Below are 20,637 nucleotides of genomic sequence, written 5' to 3' on the forward strand. Positions count from 1 at the left end.
ACAGGCCCATGCTGGCCGGCAGCAGCGGAGCAAGGCTCAGTGCGACTTGAGATTTTAGTAACACTTTTATTGTTCCTGAGTTTAGGGAAAATTCCAGTCTCAGCTCTGCTAAGGGAATAAGGGAGCACTAGTTGGTGGTGTTTTTTCCCAAATCTCAGAAGCTGGCAGGGTGCACAGATCAGATTGTGCCTGAGAGGATCCCATTACTCCAGTTAGGGGACCTCACCCTCCCTGCCTTCCTGCTCCTCACCCTCCCACATCATGGACCTGGGCAGTTGATACACACACACACCCTCAGGACTTGGCACCTAGCTTCTGTGGGGTCTCCCGGCATTTACTCTGGAGTTCAGACCCACCCCAGGGCATGTGCCTGCACAGCTGGAGTGGTGCTCCTCCCTGGATCTGCATGTGGCCCTGGAGGAGGGAAGCCAGAGCCTCTGTGCCAACCTTGGCCCTCCCTCCCTTCCTCCCTCCTAGGACCTCTTCTCAGCCCTAATCAAGGGCCCCACCCGAACCCCCTATGAGGATGGCCTCTACCTGTTTGACATTCAGCTCCCCAACATCTACCCAGCCGTGCCCCCCCACTTCTGCTACCTCTCCCAGTGCAGTGGACGCCTGAACCCCAACCTGTACGACAATGGGAAGGTGTGTGTCAGCCTCCTGGGCACCTGGATTGGAAAGGTGAGTGCTGTGCCGGCATCCCAGTGGAGGTGCAGGGAGAATGGGAGCAGGTGTCGGAGACAGACTCCATGGTGCTGTGTGTGTTTCAGGGGACAGAGAGGTGGACGAGCAAATCCAGTCTTCTCCAGGTGCTCATCTCCATTCAAGGTGCGGTTGGGCTGGGCAGTGGACAGGGAATGGTGGAAGGTGGCCCACTGGCCCGCTCCTTGCGGGTAGTGGCCAGGCTTGGCCTGATGGGTGACCCTGCCCACTGCAGGTCTGATCCTGGTGAATGAGCCATACTACAACGAAGCTGGCTTCGACAGTGACCGGGGCCTGCAGGAAGGCTACGAGAACAGCCGCTGCTACAACGAGATGGCGCTGATCCGGGTGGTGCAGTCTATGACCCAGCTGGTGCGACGGCCCCCGGAGGTCTTTGAGCAGGAGATCCGGCAGCACTTCAGCACTGGTGGCTGGCGGCTTGTGAACCGCATGGAGTCCTGGCTAGAAACCCATGCCCTGCTGGAGAGGGCCCAGGCACTGCCCAATGGCATCCCCAAGGACAGTGGCTCTCCAGAACCTCCTGCTGCAGCTGAGCTCTCAGACTCCGGCCGTGAAGAACCTGAGGATTCTGGGCTGGCCCCTGGAGAGGCCTCCCAGGGCTCAGACTCGGAGGGTGGTGCCCAGTGCCCTGCCTCAACTAGCAGGGACCACACAGACCAGGTTTCGGAGACAGCGCCTGACGCATCAGTGCCACCCAGCGTCAAACCAAAGAAGCGGAGGAAGAGCTACCGGAGCTTCTTGCCTGAGAAGAGTGGCTACCCTGACATCGGCTTCCCGCTCTTCCCACTCTCTAAGGGTTTCATCAAGAGCATCCGGGGCGTCCTGGCACAGTTCCGGGCCGCCCTGCTGGAGGCAGGCATGCCCGAGCACACGGAGGACAAGTAGCCACCAGCCCCAAGGAAGGAGCATCACTATGGGAGAGCCAGCTGCTGCCTGCTCACTCCCTCCCCTGGAACCTCCCCTCCTGGCCCCCCGTGTGAGCCCCTCAACCCTCTGCTCCCCAAGGCAAGTTTGATGCTGAGTGTAAGGAGTGCCCCAAAACGCTGCGTTTCTGTTCTGAAGCGATACATGGGCAGGTCCCCTGTGGCAGGGAAATCAGGACCTTGTTGCGATTTTCCACATATTGCCCAGGCAGAATGTCTCCCTTCTCAGGTCAGAGGTGGGGTGTTCCAGGGCCAGGGGACCCTGCAGCGGGGCAGGAGAGTGGATGTGCCTTGCATGAAGTGTGGGCTGCTCCTGCAATGTCCCCGGTCCCTTTCAACCTCTTCAATTGGACTGTAGCCTCCCCATGTCCCAGACCCTCCTCCTGCTGCCACTGCCGCTGGATATGCCCCTCATCCCCTAGCGTTGACACCATCCCACGGGAACTGAAGCGCTGTTGCTGACTCCCAGCCCAGCCCGTTGGCCACATAATAGCCTTTAGGCCTGTTGAACTTGCTCTCTAAGAGAGGTTGGGACAGGCTAGGTTCAGGGTGTTGCCTGGGAGAGGTGGTGGCCTCATGCACCAACATGGAGTTGAGGACAGGGAGCTGGTGGAGAACAAAGAGCTGTAGGTGCCTTGTGCTTCCTGTCTGTGGCTGGTGGGGGCACCAGCAGCTCAGGCCCATGGGGACTGCAGTGACACCTGCTGGCCTTCCAGCCTCACACCAGTGAGCGGGCGGGTGCAGGGCCTCGCCCCATCTGGTGGCAGGAGCCTCTCTGGGATGAGATCTAGGCCTCCGTCAGCCCCCACTTAGAAACTCTGCAGGCGCAGTCCAGAGGGAGGAGGGAGGCAGCAGCAGCGCTCAGTCCCCTCCTGCAACGGGCCCAGAGGTTTACAAGTTTTCTAAGCTTTTGATAATGTGAAGCTCCAGGTTCAGAGGATGCTGTTGAGCACATTGCAGCTATGTAATTTCTGGTGTATGTATGTAATATTTAAGGTTGGAAAAATAAATCTCAAAAGCAAAAGATATTAACTCTTATTAGAAAAAAAAGACAAAAAAAAAAAAAAGCCAAAGCATGATGCGTCTTGTCAGCCTTAAGTGGGCTCCACGCCTGTGCTGTGAGGACCACCCAGGCAGCAGAGCCATGGGAGTGGCGGAGCTGGGCCACACTCAGGCACTCACTGGTGTCTTCAGAACATCAAGTGTCTGGTGGGGCTGCAGCTCCCGGTGGAGTTGTGTGGAGATGTGAATGCCCACTGCTTACAATATCTGTATAAAGTGCTGTGTGATTAAACTTTTTTTTTACTTGCATTTTTTTTTGTTTGTTTGTTTGGCTCATTAACAAGACAAGGTGACACCATTAAACCTGCCTCTGCCATTCATCTGAGCTCCGTTGCCTTTCTTCCTCACGGGCCAGTGTCCCTCACACACTACCTCCCTGGAAGGGAAGGCTGTGGCAGCAGGTCCTGGCTCCCTCTGCCCAAAGGCCCTTGGCCTCTCCAGTGGTAGGAGCCACAGCTGGGAGGCAGGGCCTGTTCAGTGGGGCTTCCTCCTGCCTTGGAGCTGGGCTCTGTACCTGGCCTGTGTGGTGTTCCTCAAGAGCCAGTCCTCAGCAGCAGTGTCTGCCTCTGAGCAGCTGTGGTCCCCAACAGCCTCCAGCTGGCCCTTTCAGCTCCTTCCAGTTCTGGGAGAGCTGACATCACAGCATCTGGTGGCAGGCAGGTGTCATTCTCCTGGGCTGCAAGCCAAAATGGTTGCCCAGCTGAGAGATTGGTATCTGCTCCTCCCTGCTTCTTCCCTTTAACCCCCACCCAGCACTCCTGTAGGAGGACCAGTGGGAAAGGGCAGAGGCTGCTGAGTGAGGCTGGGCGCTGAGCCCCTCCAGGATGCCTTGTGTCTTGTTCCCTGGAGTTTCCCCCATGCCTTCAACAAGAGCTTTTCCTTTCCTGTGAAACCCACAAAAGGGTCCAGCCACATTTGCTGACCAGCTGCTTGTGTGGCCCACAGTCAAGAGGCTGGAGCTAGGAGTCTCCGTCTTCCCAGTTGTGAGGTCAGGTGATCTGCAAGCTCTGAGCCTGAGGGTGGTCTATTGTGTGCCCATCGCCAAGGTGGCTGTGCCATGTGCTATCCAATCCAGGGATTGCCATTAGGCATCCTTAACACTAAATTATGTAGCCTTGGGCGGAGCAAGACCCCATTCCCTCCCTGTCCCCAGGACAGGACTAGCAGGCTAAGAATGTCACTTTTATTTGAATTTGATTCATGGGACAGGGCTTCCAGAATAAACAGAAATACCTTTCACAGACACCTGGCCCACCCAGCAGGGCTCCTGCCTATGGCCTTGTTCTGTGGTGGGTAGAGCCTGAACTTCCCAAAGCCTAGCCTCTACCACCTTCCTACCCTTTTCCAGAGGAGGCCCCATCACCCCCAGAAGCTGTGGAGAGGTCCCCTGTCCTGGGGGAAGGACAGGGTCCCAAGCTCAGCCTACACGCAGCAGACAAAGGCACAGCAAGCCCGTGGGGTCATAAAGGCTCTTCTGGAGGTGGCATCTGCTGGGGTTCCTGGCTGGGTGGGGGACCCCTGCAGCCACCACTGACCATCCAGAAGTAGTCTGGGTGCACTTGGCCCTGCACAGCCTCACTGACCATCAACTCCCCATCCACAGCAAACACACCCCTCCCATCCTTAGGCTCCAGGCGGAAGGCAACCACAGGCACATGTACCAAGTAGGGACAGTCATACTCCATGTGCTTGCCCTTCTCCATGGCCAGGAAGAGGCGCAGCAGCATGGTCCTGGACACCCCTGCTCTCACGTAGAACAGATGCATGACACCAGCTGCACAGCGGCCCATGGGTGCAGCAAACATCTCACTGCCCAGGTGGGTGTGCAGCAGCGCCAGCACCAGTACAAAGTCCTGATGGGGCACCACGGTCCAGTGAGAGGGCACTGGCTCCTCCAGGGGAACAAGGTGTGCGTCCACAGGGCCCTGCTGCATTAGAGCAGGGGAGGTGGGCATCTTAGAAACAGCACTTCCTGCGGGGAGATAGGCCAGTTGCCCCCGGTAGGTGCGCAGGGCTGCTAGGCGCAGGAAGGTCCCCAGAGTGAAGCGCATCTCCCCCAAGCGCCGATACTTCTCACTTTCCAGGTCCACATCAGCAATGAAGCCCCAGGCCAGGCTGAGCACAGAGAAGAGGCGCAGCCCCGAGGCCGTGTGCAAAGACAGCAGGTTCATGGGTGACAGGAGCCGTTGGCACAGCAGCTGCGTGCAGTTGGTCAGGAGGTCCTCATTAGTCACCTGCTCATAGCTGCAGGGGAAAGGGTCTGATGGGGCAGGGGAGGAACCCCGTGCATCCTTCCCTTCCTCCTCCCTTTTGCCTGCAGGCATAGCAACACACACTCCCTAGAGAGTTAGCAGGGGCAGTGACAGAGAGCAGGTGAATGCAGCCAGCTTGGCCCACCAGGAGCAGGCCCCAGAACTGAGAGCCAGCCTGGAGGGATAAAGGTGAAGTGGACGTTACTCCCGTATATGGGAACTTAGAAAAGAAAACCTGGCAGAAGTGGGCACCCGGGGGAAATGGAGGCCCACTCTGGCCCTGGGCTCTCACCCAGCATAGTGGTTCAAGGAAGCTGCCAGAGCGTTGCCAGAGCCTGCTGGGAGGCTACACAAGGGTTTCTGGATGGCCGTCTCCCAGTCTGGGCGCTCCATGAGTCCATTCACCACCTGTTGGCATGAGGGCTCAGCCCTGGAAGCCCCACTCGACCCATGCCCGAACCCCGGCCAGCCTCTGGTGCAGGCCTCACCTCATGCATCAGCCCATCCCCAGACATGACCACCAGAGCATCCCAGCGGCCCAGCTCCTCCGCCCGCACCAGTTCCCGTGCGTGGTTCCTCCTTTCTGTAGGAGACATGCAGTTCTCAGGGCTGGTTCTGGCAGGGGATGCTGCCCGAGTCTCGGCCAGTGTAAAGGAGACTCACCAGTGAGCATCAGAGTGAAGGAGACTTCGGCCTCGGCAAGAAGGGGCTGCACGAGGCTCTGGAAGAGCTGCAGGGCCTTGCCCTTGCCGCCGCGCGGGTTCAGCAGCACCAACACACGGCAAGGCCGGGGGAGCAGGCTCCGGGGGCCACTCGCTACAAAAACAAACCTGAGAAAGCCGCGCCCCCAACCGGCCACTAGGGGGCCGAGAAGAGCAACAAGGGCAGTGGGGTGGAAACGCAGCGCCAGCAATACCCGGGTTCTTAACCCAATAGAGCCCAACCAGAGGACACGACCTCCCGAGGGGAATTCTGGGGTGGGGCGCGCTGCCCCGATCCCCCTTTTCTTGGCTCAGGCCTGGTAGGCTTCCAGTCTCCAGGGGGAAAGTATTTCTCTCCAGAGTCCCCAGATCCTCTCTTTCGGAGTTCCAATATTTCTGGCGAGGGAGAGAACCCTACAGCTCTTCCCAGACTCCCACAAACCTGGATCCATAGCCTCGACCTGCGGCTCCCGCTGCCAGGGGGTCCCCAGCGTTGTTGCGGCGCTGCCCTCGGTGACCGCGGCTCGAGCTTTCAGCTCCTTATCGGTGCTGCCCAGGAGGGCGTCGCGAGGTTGGCTGTGGGGCTCGCCCTCCCCGCCCGGAGCCGGGGCTGTGGGGGCAACCGCGTCATTCCCTGCAGCGGCCAGATCTGCGGGACAAGAGGAGGCAGCGCTGGAGGAGCCCAGGGCAGCAGCTCCTGGTGCGGGAGGCGGCGCCCAGCCAGATGCCGGGACCACGCACCAGGAGTGGCGCGCTTCTGAATCGCCATAAGCCCGTGGGGACCTAGCTTTCTGGAAGGACGTCCGGTGTCACCAAGCAACTGAGTCCCCAATCCCTCGAAACGAAGGGTCTCTTCCCCAGGACATTCCTCTTTGGGGCTTTGGGTTCCAGCCCGAGGGATGAGTCAGAGCCCCATGGCTCTCTCTGTCGGACCAGCTCCTCACCCTGTCCGGCTGCCAGGGAGAGGGGAGTCCAGTTGCGCAAAAATCCCAGAACTTGAGCGGACATCGCGAGGCACAAAGTATGGAGCGAAGATCCCAGTCCCAGACAGCCCGGTCCTCGCGTCCCCGGCCCCGAGTTTCAGAGAAGCTGGGGCCGTGGCACACCTCCAAGAACCCTGCTCCGCCTGGATGCTCGCTGCGTTGGTGGGAGCAGCGTTCGTAGCGCGAGAGCCGAGCCGGAGCTGAGCCAACAGTTGCCGCCTGCTCTGCCGGAGCGCAAGTGGGCACAGGACCTCGCGGTGCGTGGCCCAGTTCCCCAGGGCCCCGCGAGGGCGGGCCGCCCAGGAGCCACCAGCCACGGGAGGGCAGGGCGGGCGGCCCTACCCAGTCGGTCTGGTTTGCTGGCAAGGCGAAAACGCCGTTCCCTATAGTGGCCTGGGGGCGGAACGAGGCTCGTTCCAGGCTCAGCCCCGCATCTGAGTGACAACTGAAGCGCCGGGCTGGCACAGACTCCCGGGTCTCGCTGCCTCTGGCCTCAAACTTTTCGCTCAACTTCACTGCGAGGCGCCGCGGCGTGGGGAGGGCTCTCTGTTTGGACGCCGGCCTAACCACGCCCCTCGTTGCTTCAGCTAGCGGAGGTGGAACTGGGGGTCCATGTGGACCCGGGCCCTGACCCTGGCCTCACCACGCCACCCCCAGCACGGTCCGCGCCCACCGCCACACGCAGGTTCTCGACAGAGTCTTGGGATGCGGATGCGCGCTCCCGCCGCTCATAGTAGGTGGCGCCGCCGAGGGACTGGAGGAGCACAGCGTCCCCGGCGCGCGAAGGTGAGCTCGCCGCACAAGCCGAGGTGCAAGCCCCGCGCGAATACGCCTGGGTGCCCAGAGTTTGAGTAGCCACCGGGCGCGTGTGATCTTGAGCTCTGGGAAGACCCTAGACTGCGCCTGGACACCGCGATTTCGCAGCCCCCAGCGCTACCGGCAGACCTGTCCTCGCTGCTCGAAGCCAGGATGCCGTGACTCCTTCGCACGCCCACCCGGAATTCGAAGTCCCGGACCCCGCCAGGCGCCCATTCTCCCGAGCTGGGATATCTCACCAGCCACTCGCGGGCTTTCTCTTTCTTCCTCCCCAGGTCTCCCGCGGAGGGCTATTTTTAACTTCCTGACTGCCGCTGGGCCACACACCCACAACGAACCCAAAGCAGCCGGGCGCGGCGTCCCGAGCAGATCTGGACTGGCCCTGGGGCTCCGCGTCGGAGTACGCGGTCGGGAGGAGGGAGCTTTGTCAGCAACCCCCGAAGTTGGAACCTTTCCCTGGGAACACCATCAAGGCTCACCTGGGCCAGAGAAGCTGTCCGCAGCTAGCAGTCCAGGTCCGCGTTCCTCGCCTGCTGGAGAGGAGTCCAGCAGTGTGGAAGGCCTAGGGGTCCAGATCCGGACCGAGAGGCAAGCTCGGAGGGCGTGGCCCCGCCGCCCCCGCCCCTCCCGCTGGCTCCGCGCGAAGACGCAAACGCGCCAGGGAGTTTCTGCTTCAATTGGCAAACCGCACGCGTGTCCGCGTCTGAAATATTCCGCGGCAAGTGACGAGAACGTGTCCGTGAACAACTCGAATTAAATCCCTGGAAGGTTATTGGCGGAGACTGGGAGGAAGACGTTGCCAAGGCCGAACTGATAACCTGACCAGGTAGGGCCACACTTGGGAGGGGGACCCGCAGGAGATTCAGACGTGCCAGGCCCTGGCTGCGGAGAGCCCACGTCCCTCGCCGGCCCCTGCCCGACCCCCACACCTCCCTTCTATAGCTTCCTAAAGAGGCTGCCCGGGAGGACCGCAGAGCCGAGTTGCCCGGTGGCGCCCTGAATCCGGGCACGCCTCGGTGGTGTCTTCTCTTCCAGCGGACCCCCAGCCTGACCCCCTTTCCCAACACGTGGGAGTCCCCCGACGGAGCCTTCAGGATGGGACTTCCCAAGTCGCGGTCCGCACGCGTCCTAGCAGTGTGTGCTTCCGCTTTGCGCGGTCCCGGCACAGCCCGGGGCCGGGTCCCCAGCGTTCCGAGAGCGCCCTGAGAAGGTGACTCAGCGACGCGTTCACGGGTGGAGAAACGCCCGGAAACAAGAAACTGGAGAAGGAGCAGGGGCGTCATCAGTGACTCCCGCGGATGCGCGGAGACTGCGTCCTGCACCCTGGCCCCCTTATGGCGCAGACCCCGGGAATCCCGCGCAGGCAGGGGAGGGCAGCGCTGCAGCCGCAGTGCCGCGGTCATGCGCTACGGGGACGCGAGCATCGGCTGGAGGAGGGTCTCCGCTCGGGAGCCAGGAGCCAGGTCTACCCGCCACTCCCTTCTCCCCTTTTTTTCCTTCCCCGTTAGGGTCCAGGTCCGGATCTTGAAGCCTAGAAGACGCGGGTAGGAAGGTATGCACCCCAGGATCTCAACCTTGGAAGAGACCAACTGCGGAGAACGACCCAGGGTTCCCGCCTCTGCTTCCTGGCTCAGAACACATCTGTTAGCGGTGAAGAGGGGAAACTGAGGCACGGGGTTATGAAGCCCGCCTGGAACAGGGCTTCCTGTTTCTCTCGCGGGAGGGCGGGGGTGGGGGGACGGGCTGCAACCTCTGGGTCCTAGGACTGGCGAGGAGGGGGTGGGATTGACTGGAAACAGCTGGAGCTTGCAAAGGGAGGCAGGGCAGCCTGCTGGGGGCTCTTTCTCCCCTGGGCCTTCGGAGGGCCCAGCTCCCCTCCCAGCTGGGGAAGGCCCAGTGGGAGAGAGGCAAAGGGCAAAGCCCTCTGGCCCCGGTGCCACTCCACACAATGATTCCTCTGTCCGGCCTGGGTTTCCCCACCACCCCCCCCCCTCTGTTCTAAGAGCCTCTGCTCTGCCCCGCCTCGTTCTGGTCATTCACCTCCCCCGACCGCGGTGCCTCTTCCAGACTCCTTTCCCTTTCGGCCTGTCTAAAGAACTTCATCCCTTCTCAGAAACTCACCCATCCGCATTCCTGACCCAAGAGACAGGATTGGACACAAGCAAGTTGCTTTCTGCTCTTGACACTTGGGGGAACTGAAACTTGAAAGGGTTTACTCAAGCAGCCAAATCCTTTCCCTGGGGAGTTGAGTAGCAAACCCCCAGCCCTGCCCCCAGCCTAGGAGGCCAAGCTGGGATAGGCTGGCAGCCTCCCCCTGCCCAGCTTCTCCAGGATATTGGGCATCTGTCGGCCTGGTGGTTTGCTTGCGACAGAGCTGCCCCAGAAACCCAGTGGTCACAGAGTCTCCAAAGAGGAAGCATCTCCGAGCCCTGTTCTGGCTTCACTCCCCAGGTTCTGATTAAACAACCAGTTACTGTGTCCAGCAAGGCCCACCATGCGCCTGGCATCAGGCTTGGGCCAGCCAGGGGGGTCTGACTTGATTGCCAACGCAGGACCGGCCTCTCAGGTCGTACCTGTCTCACAGATGAAAGGAATTGTTTTGCACTGTCTCTCAGCCTCCCCCTCCTGTGGGCAGCCTCCCCAGGGAGACACACCTGAGGGAACCCACACACACACAAACACACACACACACTTTTTTAAGAGAGAAAAAAGCAGGCATTCACTGGACCTGGCCAGGTGGTAGGTTCACGACTTGCTTTTGTTAGAAGATTCCTGCTACCTCACCCTTCCCTAAGGCTTCTTTCCCTTTTTTATGGTAGTTTATTGCCTGGCAGGTTGGGAGGGAAGGGAGGTGTCCAGCTCTGTAGATGATTTTTAAGACTAGTGTTCTAGGGCTGCCCTAGAATGCCTTTCCATTCTGTCCCCTAGATATTCTTTCCTGTTGACCACGCCTGCCGTTGGTGGTGCCGTGTGCCACTTGTGGAGATCCGGAGGAGCAGACTGGCCACACGGGATTCCTGGCTGCCTGCTGGACTGTGGGCTTTGCCTTGTTTGTGTTTCTGTGTGGTGCTGTGACTTCAAGCCTTGGTGATGTCCTCATGGATGTCCTTGCTGAGACTGGGGACTTGGCCTCGGCTGGGCTTTTGGCCTTGCCTCCCACACAGCCTCATCCTCGGGCTTGTCATCCCTGACTGCAATTCAGGTACCTCAGCTTCCACCCACTGTACTCATACCCACGGTTCTCATTTTAGCTGCCTGCCAGCATTTGGAGGCACCTGCATGCACTCCCTGGTGGCTTAAGCTAATTTACTGTCTTAGCTCCAGGTGTCGGCAGGGCTGGTCCTGTGGAGGCGGTGAGGGAGAATCTGCCCTGTGTGCCTAGCCTGGCTCTGATGGTTTGCGGGCATTCTTTGAGGTTCCTTGTCTCACCTATACATCACCCTGATCTCTGCCTTCATCTTCACGTGCCATCTTCCTTTGAAAGAGTTGGCTGAGATTTGTTTGTGAATGTGTGTGTGCACAGATGTGCACACAGTGCTGGGAATAGAACGCGAGGCTTTGCCAACACTGAGTTTGTGCTCTACCTGAGTTCTTCCTCCTCCCTTCTCCAGCTCTACCCAAGTGAACGATTACCAGGACCTTGCTTTCCCCCAAATAAGCATATCCCAAGAGTCATTGTCTAGATTTAGATGTGTTCGGAATTATTTTCTATGGGCAAGTTCTTTCTCAAATGCAAATGACTGGCAGGGAAAATCAATAAGTTGCAAGGACTCTAGTGTGAACCAATATTTCAGATTTTCTTTTTTTTAAGAGAGAGTGTGTGTGAGAGAGAGAGAGAGAGAGAGAGAGAGAATTTTTTAATATTTATTTTTTAGTTATCGGCAGGCACAACATCTTTGTTTGTATGTGGTGCTGAGAATCGAACCCGGGCCACACGCATGCCAGGCGAGCGCGCTACTGCTTGAGCCACATCCCCAGCCCATCTTTTTTTATTTTTTTAAAAAAATTTGCTATGTAGAGCTGGGGCTGGGGCTCAGTGGTAGAGTGCTCCTCATGTGTGAGGCCCTGGGTTCAATCCTCAGCATTACATAAATAAAATGAAGGTATTGTGTCTACCTACAACTAAAAAAATATTTTTTATTTTTTTATTTTATTATTATTATTATTATTATTATTATTATTATTGCAATGCAGAGGGATTGAACCCACAGTGCTCTAACACTGAGTTACATCCCAGCCTTTAAAAAAATTTTTGAGACAGGATCTCACCAAGTTGCCTATGGTAGCCTTGAGCTTATGATCTTCCTGCCTCAGCCTCCTGTCTTAGCCTCCCCAGTAGCTGGGATTACTAGTGTGCACCACTATGCCTGGCTTCATGTTTTCAAGGTATCTTGAAAGAGGAAAGTAGTGTACATTGTACACGCTTCTGTAGGTACTGGAGAAAGGAGGTGTCTGGAAGCCAGAGCTGCTCTCCTCCTAGGGTTGCCAGGGCGCATCTGTTGGGAGGAGCTGATATCTGTTGACAGCCAGGCTCCCACACTATCCCAGCTACCTTGACCTTCAGATCCTGGCTTCTACCTTGGCTTGTGGCAACTTCAGTTTCTGGAGCAGATGGGTTTGTTCCCCAGGCCTTGGAAGAACAAAGCTGAGTTTTGTGTTGAATGGTGTATTAGGTTCCTATTACTGCACAAATTTAAAAAAAAAAAAAAACAACAACAAAAACAAAACATCAATTTGTCTTACATTTCTAGAGGTCAGAAGTTACAGTGGACCTGTGGGATTCTATAGCCCTGTCTTTTCTAGCTTCCAGGAACCACCTGCATTCCTCAGCCCAGGACCCTTCCTCCACCTCCTAAACCTGCAGCACCTCAGCAGCAGATCTTATCTCTGGCTGCTGTTTGGGTTGTTCTCTCTTGTCTCTCTCTGGCCTTTGTGCCCACTGTAAGGATCCTGAGATTACAATGGCCCCACCCAGAGAGCATAGGATAACATCCTGTCTCCAGGTCCTTCATCATTTCTGCAGCGACCCTTTGGCTATATAAGGTAACATGTTCATTCACAGATTCTTGGGATTATGACAGGGACACCTTTAGAGACCATTACTTTGCCAACCACAGACGAATAGAATCCAGAAACCGTGTCCTTACTTGGCTCCAAAACCTTCTTTTCCAGCACCTCCTCCCTTCCCCAGCTCTACTCAAGTGGACGTTTACCAGGACCTTGCTTTCCCCCAAATAAGCATATCCCGATTTGGCTAAAAACATCCTTTTTGGGATCGAGATGTGATTCTATAGACTTTGTGGTCTTTGACTCATCTAGCACAAATAAAGTTCATTTCCACTTTTTGAAATGACCCAAGAGGGAGAAATTGGCATCTTTGCTAAGCAGTAATTACAGAATTGCCAAACCCCAGCTCTTCACCTCGGGAGGTGTTGGAAATGGACCAGCCCATCCATTTACAGCCTGGCAGAATTCCCTACACTGCTTTGCAGGAAGGGCTTGCCCCCAGGCACAGCCCCCTGGGCAACAGCAAATGTGTGTGGCCCTCCCAGCTCCTGTCCTGTGACCTGGCAGTCCAGCTGCTTCTGGCCAGCCACACTGACACTGCTGCCCCAGGGAAGAGTCATTCATTGGGAGCATTCCCTGGGCTCCTGCTGACCACCTAATGATTCAGGCCCAAAGTGGGCTCTGGCCTGGCCTTCCATGTCCAACCCCACATCCTGAACACTTCTGCCCAGGATACAGCCAGGCCCCAGTCCACCCACCTCTACCTGTTGCTCAGTTGCTTAGGTATCCTGGGACCCTGGTCCAGAGATCTCACCTCCCAAAGAGGAGAAGCCCAAAGGCTGTGTGTCACATGGCTTTGGCAGTTACAGAACAGGAAAGCAAAGCTGCTTTTATCTCAGCAGCCAAGCCCTGATCATAGAGGCTGGGGATGGTGTACACAGTTTCCTGGGGCTTTTTGTTTTGGAATGTTTTCCACTTGCACATCTCAGAAGCTCAAATGTGTCCTTGGGTGGTTCCCAAAGCAAACAGACAGCGGGTTGAATATGGGCTCCAGCCAGGCAATGCTTTTGCTCAATGGTCTGAGGCTGTCTCTACCCACCTTAGGGTGGACCTGCGCTAAGCAGTGAAGTCCTTCTCACTCTTTCCCAGACAGCACAGGGGCCTTTGGCGAGGCCCTCCTGGTGGCCATCCTGGGTGCACCTGTCTCCTCTTTCACACCAACAAGCAGCCTCTCTGGCTTCCTCAAAGCCAATTGGCGGGGACAAGCAAGGGATAGATGCCCTATTTCACCAAGCTGGGAAGCGACAGGGAGCCTGGCGTGAGGCTTGCCTGCTCCTCATGCTCATTATCCACATCCTGAAAATAGAAATTCCCCTTCCCTGGAGGCTCACCTCCTGAAGGTCAAGCTCTTCGATGATTTCCAGGCACAAACCTAGCTACTGAAGTAATGATTGCGCAGGATGGCTGGACAGCTGGGACCTGGGACCTGTGTTCTGGACAGCATGCCTTTGCCTGATTCCATGGGTGCCGTGGCTCCGAGCCTTTGTGCCGGGGGAGCCGTGCTGGTGATCCGACAGGATGCCTCTCTAGAATTGGAGTTGCTTGTTCTCTTTGCTCATTGCCTTCAAGTCCTGATCACCGCAACAGGACTGTCATGTTGAGGATGAGCTAAGATGTCATTTCTCCTTCAAGGCACCCTCTGAGGGTCCCAGGAGCCTCCTCTGATAGCCCCCATTTCAAAACTGAATGGGTAGCCAGGTGGTTACCTGTCTCAGTGCTGAGGATTTTTTTTTTTTTAATGTCTGATATTTCAAGACTTGCAGACTGGTTAGAACATACGTGTGTGTGTGTGTCTGTGTGTGTGTGTGTGTGTGTGTGTGTATCTGTGTATATGAATAAATCAAAACGGAAAGGGCCTGGAGAGTGCTCTAGAGCAACCAGGAGCTCATAGGTGCCTGGAGCGCTGCAGTCAGGAGGTTCCTGCACCGGAGTCCTCAAGCAGAGCGCTGCAGACTGACCTCCCGTGCGCGTTCTTCTGGCAGATGCCACAGAACCCCCAGGGACGAGGCTGCATCTGGATGTGAAGTGCTGCCACAGAGATACAGTGAGCTCAGGAAGGGCACCTTTTGCACCCCACCTCCTCCTAGCTGGGCACGGCAGGCTGGGGGGTTCCAGACGGGCAGATGGTCCTAATGTACAGTTAAAAAGACCCATCAGTCTTCCTGACCCTGCATGGCCTAGAAAAATCCATAGCATCAGAACTTGGCATTTGCAAACAAGCACGAACCATTTTAGGCTGAGTTCCAATTGCCATGGGACAAGTATCTGTAACTCCTTGGTTCTCAGAATGAGAACTTGGAGCTCTTCAGAAGGGAGCTCAATAACTGCAAAAAATGATAGCGCGGACCGGATCTGCCTCCTTCGGCTCTTGGCAGGCAGGGCCAGCTGTGGTCCAGTTTGTAGCCATCAGTGGTACAGGAGACACCCTGGAGGGAAAGGCCGAGCAGGAGCCTGGAGCCACAGCAATCTCCAGGACACTGAAGGGCTGCTCTCTGAGGTCTCAGCTGTGTTTGACGAGCTGTGGCCCCTGAGAACAAAAGCAGGAACCTAGTCCCAATTCTGCACCAGGACCCTGTGTGCTGTGAGCGTCTAACAAAGGCTGGCCTGTCGACCAGGAAGACATGGCAGATACTAAGCCAGCAGTGCCAACCCGTCCTTAAGAACAAGATCTTAAAATAAAAGACTTAAAGATCCTTTAAAAATTAAACACACACACCAGAGGTGGTGCCACATGCCTATAGTCCCAGCTACTCTGAAGGCTGAGACAGGAGGATTGTTTGAGCCCAGAAGTTCAAGGCCAGCCTGGGCAACACCGCAAGAATCTGCTTATTAAAAAAAAAAAAAAAATTAGACATATGATTACCATATGACTCAACAATCTAGGTATGTAGCTGAGAAAAATGAAAACACACGTCCACACAAAAACTGGGGCAGGAGTGTTCGTGGCAGCATTATTCACGATGGCCAAGTGCTGGGAGCGACCCAAATGCGCCTCCGTGGATGAGTGGGCAAACACAGTGTGACATAGCCATACAAGGGAATATTACTTGGTCACTGTGTTAGCTTCCTGTTACTGTCACAAATACCTGAGATAATCAACTTATAAAAAAGAAAGGCTTATTTTGGCTCACAGTTTTCGAGGGTTCTGTCCATGCTTGGCCCCTTTGCTTAGGGCCTGTGGTGGCACATCATGATAGATGCACGTAGTGGAAAAAAACCGCTTACCCGCTGACCTCATGGCCAGGGAATGAAAGAGAGCAAGAGGAAGGGGCTGGGTCTCCATGTCCCTTCAAGGGCACATCCCAGCCTCTTAAAGGCTCTCCCACTTCCCAGTAGCACCAGCGCCTTTTGGGGACACTCACCTACACCACAGGGGTCATAAAAAGAAATGCAGTCCAGATGCATATCACAATGTAGATAAACCTCAAACATGTCCCGCTGAGTGAAAGAATCCAGATGCAGAAGGCCACATATCCTATGCACCCATTTCTATGAAATGCCCAGAAGGGACAGACCTTTAAAGACAGAGAGCAGAGGGGTGACTGCGAAGTCTGGGGAGGGGAGTGTGAGTAGCTGCCCGGTGGCTGTGGGGTTTTATTCTGGGGTGATGTCAGTGCTTTTAAATTGGATAAAGGGGACAGTTACCCGACATTATGAATGTGCTTAATACCACTAAATTGTTACTTTTTTTTTTTTAAAGAGAGAGAGAGAGAATTTATTTTTACTTTTCTGTAAAAATACAGAAAAGTAAAAATAAATTTTTACTTTTGGACACAACATCTTTGTTTGTATGTGTGCTGAGGATTGAACCCGGGCCGCATGCACGCTGGGCGAGCACGCTACCGTTTGAGCCACATCCCCAGCCCTAAATTGTTACTTAAGATGGTTCATTTTATGTGGGTTTTTTTTATTTTTTTTATTTTTTTTTTATTTTTATGTGGTGCTGAGGACCAAACCCAGGACCTTGCACGTGCTAGGCGAGCGCTCTACCGCTGAGCCCCTGCCCCAGCCCCTTATGTTGTTTTTTTTTAAAAATACTTTTAGTTGTAGATGGACACAATACCTTTATTTTATGTATTTATTGGTCTATGATTCTGAGGATCATACCCAATGCCTCACACACGCGATGCAGGCGCTCTACCACTGAGCTGTGACCCCAGCCACAATTTTACGTTGTTGGATTTCACCACAGCTCTAGTTTTATGATATTTTTTCAAATGAGACACTCACCTAGGTGCACACCTGTAATTCCAGTGGCTCAGGAGGCTGAGGCAGGAGGGTCTTAAGTTTGAGGCCAACCTCAGCAACTTAGGGAGGGACCTGGAGGAACAGGCAGGTCTGATTCTTCTGTGGTGCACCAATGTCCATTGTTTCTAAGGCTGCAGTGCCCACACTCTCCCCTGCTCACAGGCTGTCCTAGCCTGAGGCTTCCTGGCTCTGCACAGCTACCCTGTTCCCTTTAGCCAACACTGGTTCATCATGACAACGTGTACTTTCCTTCTCTGTTACTTTGTCACAAAAATGGTCTTAGTTCTAGGATTGGTGGACATTTTTCCAGCTGCTCTTTCACTTTGCTGCTGGAAGTTACAGGAACTGTCTGGGGACCTGGTCCTTTTCCTAGCTGGCATCTGTAATGGCTCTATAAACCTTTGGTCTCCAGAATTTTGGTTCGACATCAGATTTTAATGCATATACTGAATGACCAATTTAGCAGCAGATGAGAATCTGAAGCCTGTTTTCCCGTCGCTGGGCATGCACAGAAAACTCTTGTAGGGCCTCACGGGCTGTAATGGTCTTCTGACAATGTCGTATCTGGAAATGAATCAGGCGTAGCAGCAATGACACACACTATTACAATCTCCCCCCACTTCCTCCCAGACACCAGCGTGGGAATGTGGGAATGGTGACAAAGCTGGCTGCCACCCAGGCTCCTAGGAAGGGGGGCCAGCCCCGGATCTGCCTGCGCCTCTTTCAGTCCCTCCCACTAGATGGTGTCAGCGCCAGGTGCTCTCCTGAATTAAAAAGCTAAATTACATCCGACGTCCCTGTTGAACAGTAATGCAACTTTGGAGAGGCTTCTTCTTAATATCTAATTGGCATTTAATTACTGGGGGATTCCATTTGCCCTTGGGTATCAAATGAAGATGAATTTGCCTTCCCTCCTCGCACCCTCGTGGCTGGCTTGAATTCTCGCCACACCATTTTCTGATCTGGATTGGATTCTGAGAACCATGGTGGCGGTCGCTTTGGAATAGCAGAGAGCGATGACAGGAGGACAGGGGAAGGAGGAAGAAATGGGCAGGGGACGGGGGTAGGGAGACCCGGGATGCTCTTGTATCGGGTGTTACCTGCCTGGCGAGTCAGAATTGTGTGCATACCTGGACTTGGCCTGTGGTGGCACTTGGCTTGTGTCTTTCCACCAGCCCTGACATGGCACTGCGTGAACCCTTCCTGGAGAGCCACTAGAAATCCGTTTTTCATCCAAGAGAGGACCCTATGTTCCTGAAAGCACTCCCTAGGGCAGCATCCAGATGATCTGTTTCTGGGTAATACCACCCTAAAATGCAGTGACCTGAAGCAACCATCTCCCATCTCCCACGCTGGGCTGTGGGCCCACAGGGCTCAGCTGGGTCCTTCGTGTCACTGGGGCTGAACATCTGAGATGGCTCCCTGCAGTGCTGAGGGAGATGCTGCCTGCCAGCTGGGACTGTCAACTGGCGCGTGGCCTCTCTGTGTGACAAGCAGCTGGGGTGCGAGAGGGAGTGTTCCTGAGTGGTGTGTGGAGGCCCAGTCAGGCAATCCAGGCCTTCTCCAGCCTTAGCCTCAGGAGCCCCAGAACCTCATCTTCACCTCTCTCTGTTGGTCCAGCAAATCACCAAGGCCAGCCTAGATGCCAGGGGCAGAAGTGAGGCTGCCCACCTTGTGAGGAGCAGAGTGGCCTGCAGGCAGAGAGGCGGTGGAGGCTCTCGGCTCAGGAAGCAGGAAGTGGACAGGGTAAGTGGAGACCCCTTCGCGCGGGTTTCCAGAAACCCCAGGGCCTTGGTGGCCAAATGTCCCCCTGGTCCTGGTGCTGTGACTGAGCCCTCCCACCCTGCATGACAGTATCCATCCTCAAAGCCCCCCTCCAGGAGGTCACTGATGCCCCACTTCCTCCTTGGAGCCGGTGGCCGACCTCGCGGCTCACTGGTCCTGTGACTGACACTCTGCTGGGCAGGGCCCACATATAGCCACGTGAGAGGCTTCCAGAAGAAAAGCTGCTGTTTTTCTAGTAACTGTACCAGCTGTGCTCGGTCAAAACCCCCTTTGCCACATTGGCACAGCTTCTGTGGAGGCACCGCTGGCTCACAGAGGGCTTTAAGACTTGTCCAAGACTCCCCTCCCCCATCTCCCCCACAGGGGCCAGGCCAGAGGCTCCACACTGGAGCAGGGGACCCTGTGTGTTGCTGACCGGCCACCCCCTGCCCTGTGTTTTCTTCTCTGAGGTGGAGGCAGGAAGGAGAGAAATGAAAACCAGATGTGTTTCCTGCTGCGGTGACATTGCCCTGGGGGGTCTTCATCCACTGAAGACCCAGCTCATTCCTTAGGGTGGGGGTTCTCCCCCTCAGCACTGTTGACTTTGGGGGCTGGAGCATTCTTTTCTGTGGGAACCTGTGCTGTGGACGATTTGGCAACATGCTGGCCTCTGCCCACTAGATGCCAGTGGCAGCCCCCACGTCATAGCAACCCAAAACATCTTCAGGCCTTGCCAGATACCCCTGGGGGACAAGCCTGCCCCAACTGAGAATGACCACTCTACATACTTGGTGGGAACAAGGAGCACCACAGGGCAGCTGACGCCAGACTCTGTCCCAGGACTCCTGAGTCGCGTGTTCTTGCTGGTTCTAGGAGGTGGCCTTATGCATGGTGACCCCCAACCTGGAATCTGGGCTTCTCTCCAGCTCTGGATCCCAATTCTGGGGCTTGTGGGTGCAGCACCCACCTTCTGCGGGCCTGGATAGGCCCACCCTCAGCCTTGGATGGCCACTCACTGTGCCCGCTGCTCTGGGCGCTCTCTAAACCTCAGGAGCCCCAGGGCAGAGCAGCCAGTGTGTGACCAAGTAGACGCCATGTGGGTACAAGGTCTTCCTGCCTATCTTCCCACACACTTTACAATGACTCCTCTGTGTCCCCAGCGTCCAGCCCCCACCTGGTTTCAAGAAAAACCAGACCTGTCCTGTGGAGAAGGGAAGCCTCCTGTCATGGACAACTGGCCTCCCAGAATGTGACCTCATGGCCCTCCTCCCTTTCTCTGGGGGCAGGGTACAAGCACTCCTAACACCAACTGCCTGGAGTTGGACCAAGTGTCACATGTAAAGGGCACAGTCCTCCCAGGATGGCGGCCACTGCAGATCAGGGGTTCTCACTTTTCCCCAGTTGGCTACAAATTTGGGGGATTCCCACTGCCCGAAGCAGGCCCCAAAATTCACTGGAATGTCTCACGGCCCCCAGGAAAGCACTGAATTCACTGCCACAGTTTTATCAGACAAGAGACTATAAATCAGAACCAAACTCGGGAGAGAGACGCATGGAGCCAAGTCTGCTAGGGTCCCAAAAGCAAAGGTTTGTCATCCTCAGGGACACACGTCCCTCCTGGCACACTGATGTGTGTTGGTGTCCAGAGTTCAGTTTTGCGGTGCTGGAGATGGAGCTGGAATTTTGTGCCAAAGATCCCACGACCCACCGGGCACTGCTCCCTCCTGTAACTCCAACAGCTCCCCTGTTCTCCCAGCTGCAGGGTTGGGGTTCCACCCCTGTGCCTCAATGTCTGCTTCCTGCTGTTCTGTCCTGCAATTTCCATCTGCCCAACTCCTTATATTAAATGATTGGTTAACATCAAGAGGTTGCTTGGCCCCTGGCTAATAGAGGTATAAATGTTTCCATCTCCCGCCACCTAATGACCAGAACGTACCCGACCTGCTGTAAGTCCTAACGTGCTCAGCCTTCACAAACCCCTGTGGGATTGCAGTGATTGTTACCACCATCCAGAAGAGCAGAGGGGGCACAGGAAGGCAGAGCTGTTTGCCAAGGTCACGGGCCTGATAAGAGCTGGCTCCCAGCTCTGGAGACACCA

At 55.8% G+C, this 20,637-nt stretch overlaps 2 protein-coding genes and 1 long non-coding RNA gene across 11 annotated transcripts in view; 2 read left to right on the plus strand and 1 right to left on the minus strand.

Annotated features, from left to right (window-relative positions):
- Ube2o (ubiquitin conjugating enzyme E2 O) overlaps nt 1–2,957 on the plus strand; it is a 52,732-nt gene extending 49,775 nt beyond the window's left edge. For all 4 annotated transcript variants that reach the window (XM_078041604.1, XM_078041603.1, XM_005332708.5 and 1 more), the window contains exons 16-18: nt 478–681; nt 771–828; nt 938–2,957. In XM_078041604.1, coding sequence (XP_077897730.1) covers nt 478–681; nt 771–828; nt 938–1,608 — 933 coding nt within the window. In that variant the 3' untranslated portion in view covers nt 1,609–2,957. The remainder of the gene's footprint in view (nt 1–477; nt 682–770; nt 829–937) is intronic.
- A 920-nt stretch (nt 2,958–3,877) lies between these two features.
- On the minus strand, nt 3,878–9,693 carry Sphk1 (sphingosine kinase 1). Of its 2 annotated transcripts, none has more exons than XM_021731247.3 (6): nt 9,582–9,693; nt 6,104–6,310; nt 5,624–5,776; nt 5,449–5,543; nt 5,253–5,368; nt 3,878–4,952 (listed from the first exon to the last, which is right to left on the minus strand). In XM_021731247.3, the coding sequence occupies exons 1-6, from the start codon at nt 9,589–9,591 to the stop codon at nt 4,169–4,171; spliced, it is 1,365 nt and encodes a 454-aa protein (XP_021586922.1). In that variant the 5' UTR covers nt 9,592–9,693; the 3' UTR covers nt 3,878–4,168. The 2 variants fall into 2 exon arrangements, with proteins under 2 accessions (XP_021586922.1, XP_005332654.1); XM_005332597.5 differs by lacking the exon at nt 9,582–9,693 and adding an exon at nt 6,606–6,741.
- On the plus strand, nt 7,047–20,403 carry LOC144375961 (uncharacterized). Of its 5 annotated transcripts, none has more exons than XR_013435910.1 (6): nt 7,047–7,430; nt 7,736–8,286; nt 8,969–9,110; nt 9,528–10,662; nt 18,396–18,521; nt 19,010–20,403. It is a non-coding gene; the product is annotated as an uncharacterized LOC144375961 (long non-coding RNA). The 5 variants fall into 5 exon arrangements; XR_013435909.1 differs by lacking the exon at nt 7,047–7,430 and having other exon boundaries at nt 8,147–8,286; nt 9,528–9,621; nt 10,389–10,662; XR_013435911.1 differs by lacking the exon at nt 7,047–7,430 and having other exon boundaries at nt 8,147–8,286; nt 9,574–9,621; nt 10,389–10,662.
- Nucleotides 20,404–20,637: the final 234 nt, after the last annotated feature.

Source organism: Ictidomys tridecemlineatus, chromosome 3 (assembly GCF_052094955.1).
Source record: "Ictidomys tridecemlineatus isolate mIctTri1 chromosome 3, mIctTri1.hap1, whole genome shotgun sequence".
Classification (NCBI taxonomy): Eukaryota; Metazoa; Chordata; class Mammalia; order Rodentia; family Sciuridae; genus Ictidomys; species Ictidomys tridecemlineatus.

Bases quoted from the DNA above. Each gene is read 5' to 3' on its own strand.
- Sphk1 (XM_005332597.5), bottom strand. From the start codon at position 6,669: ATGTCCGCTCAAGTTCTGGGATTTTTGCGCAACTGGACTCCCCTCTCC. The intron at 5,369-5,448 runs GTGAGGCCTGCA...TCATGCCAACAG, and splicing joins GGGATGGGCTGATGCATGAG to GTGGTGAATGGACTCATGGA. The intron at 4,953-5,252 runs GTGAGAGCCCAG...TTTCCCCTGCAG, and splicing joins TCCTTGAACCACTATGCTGG to CTATGAGCAGGTGACTAATG.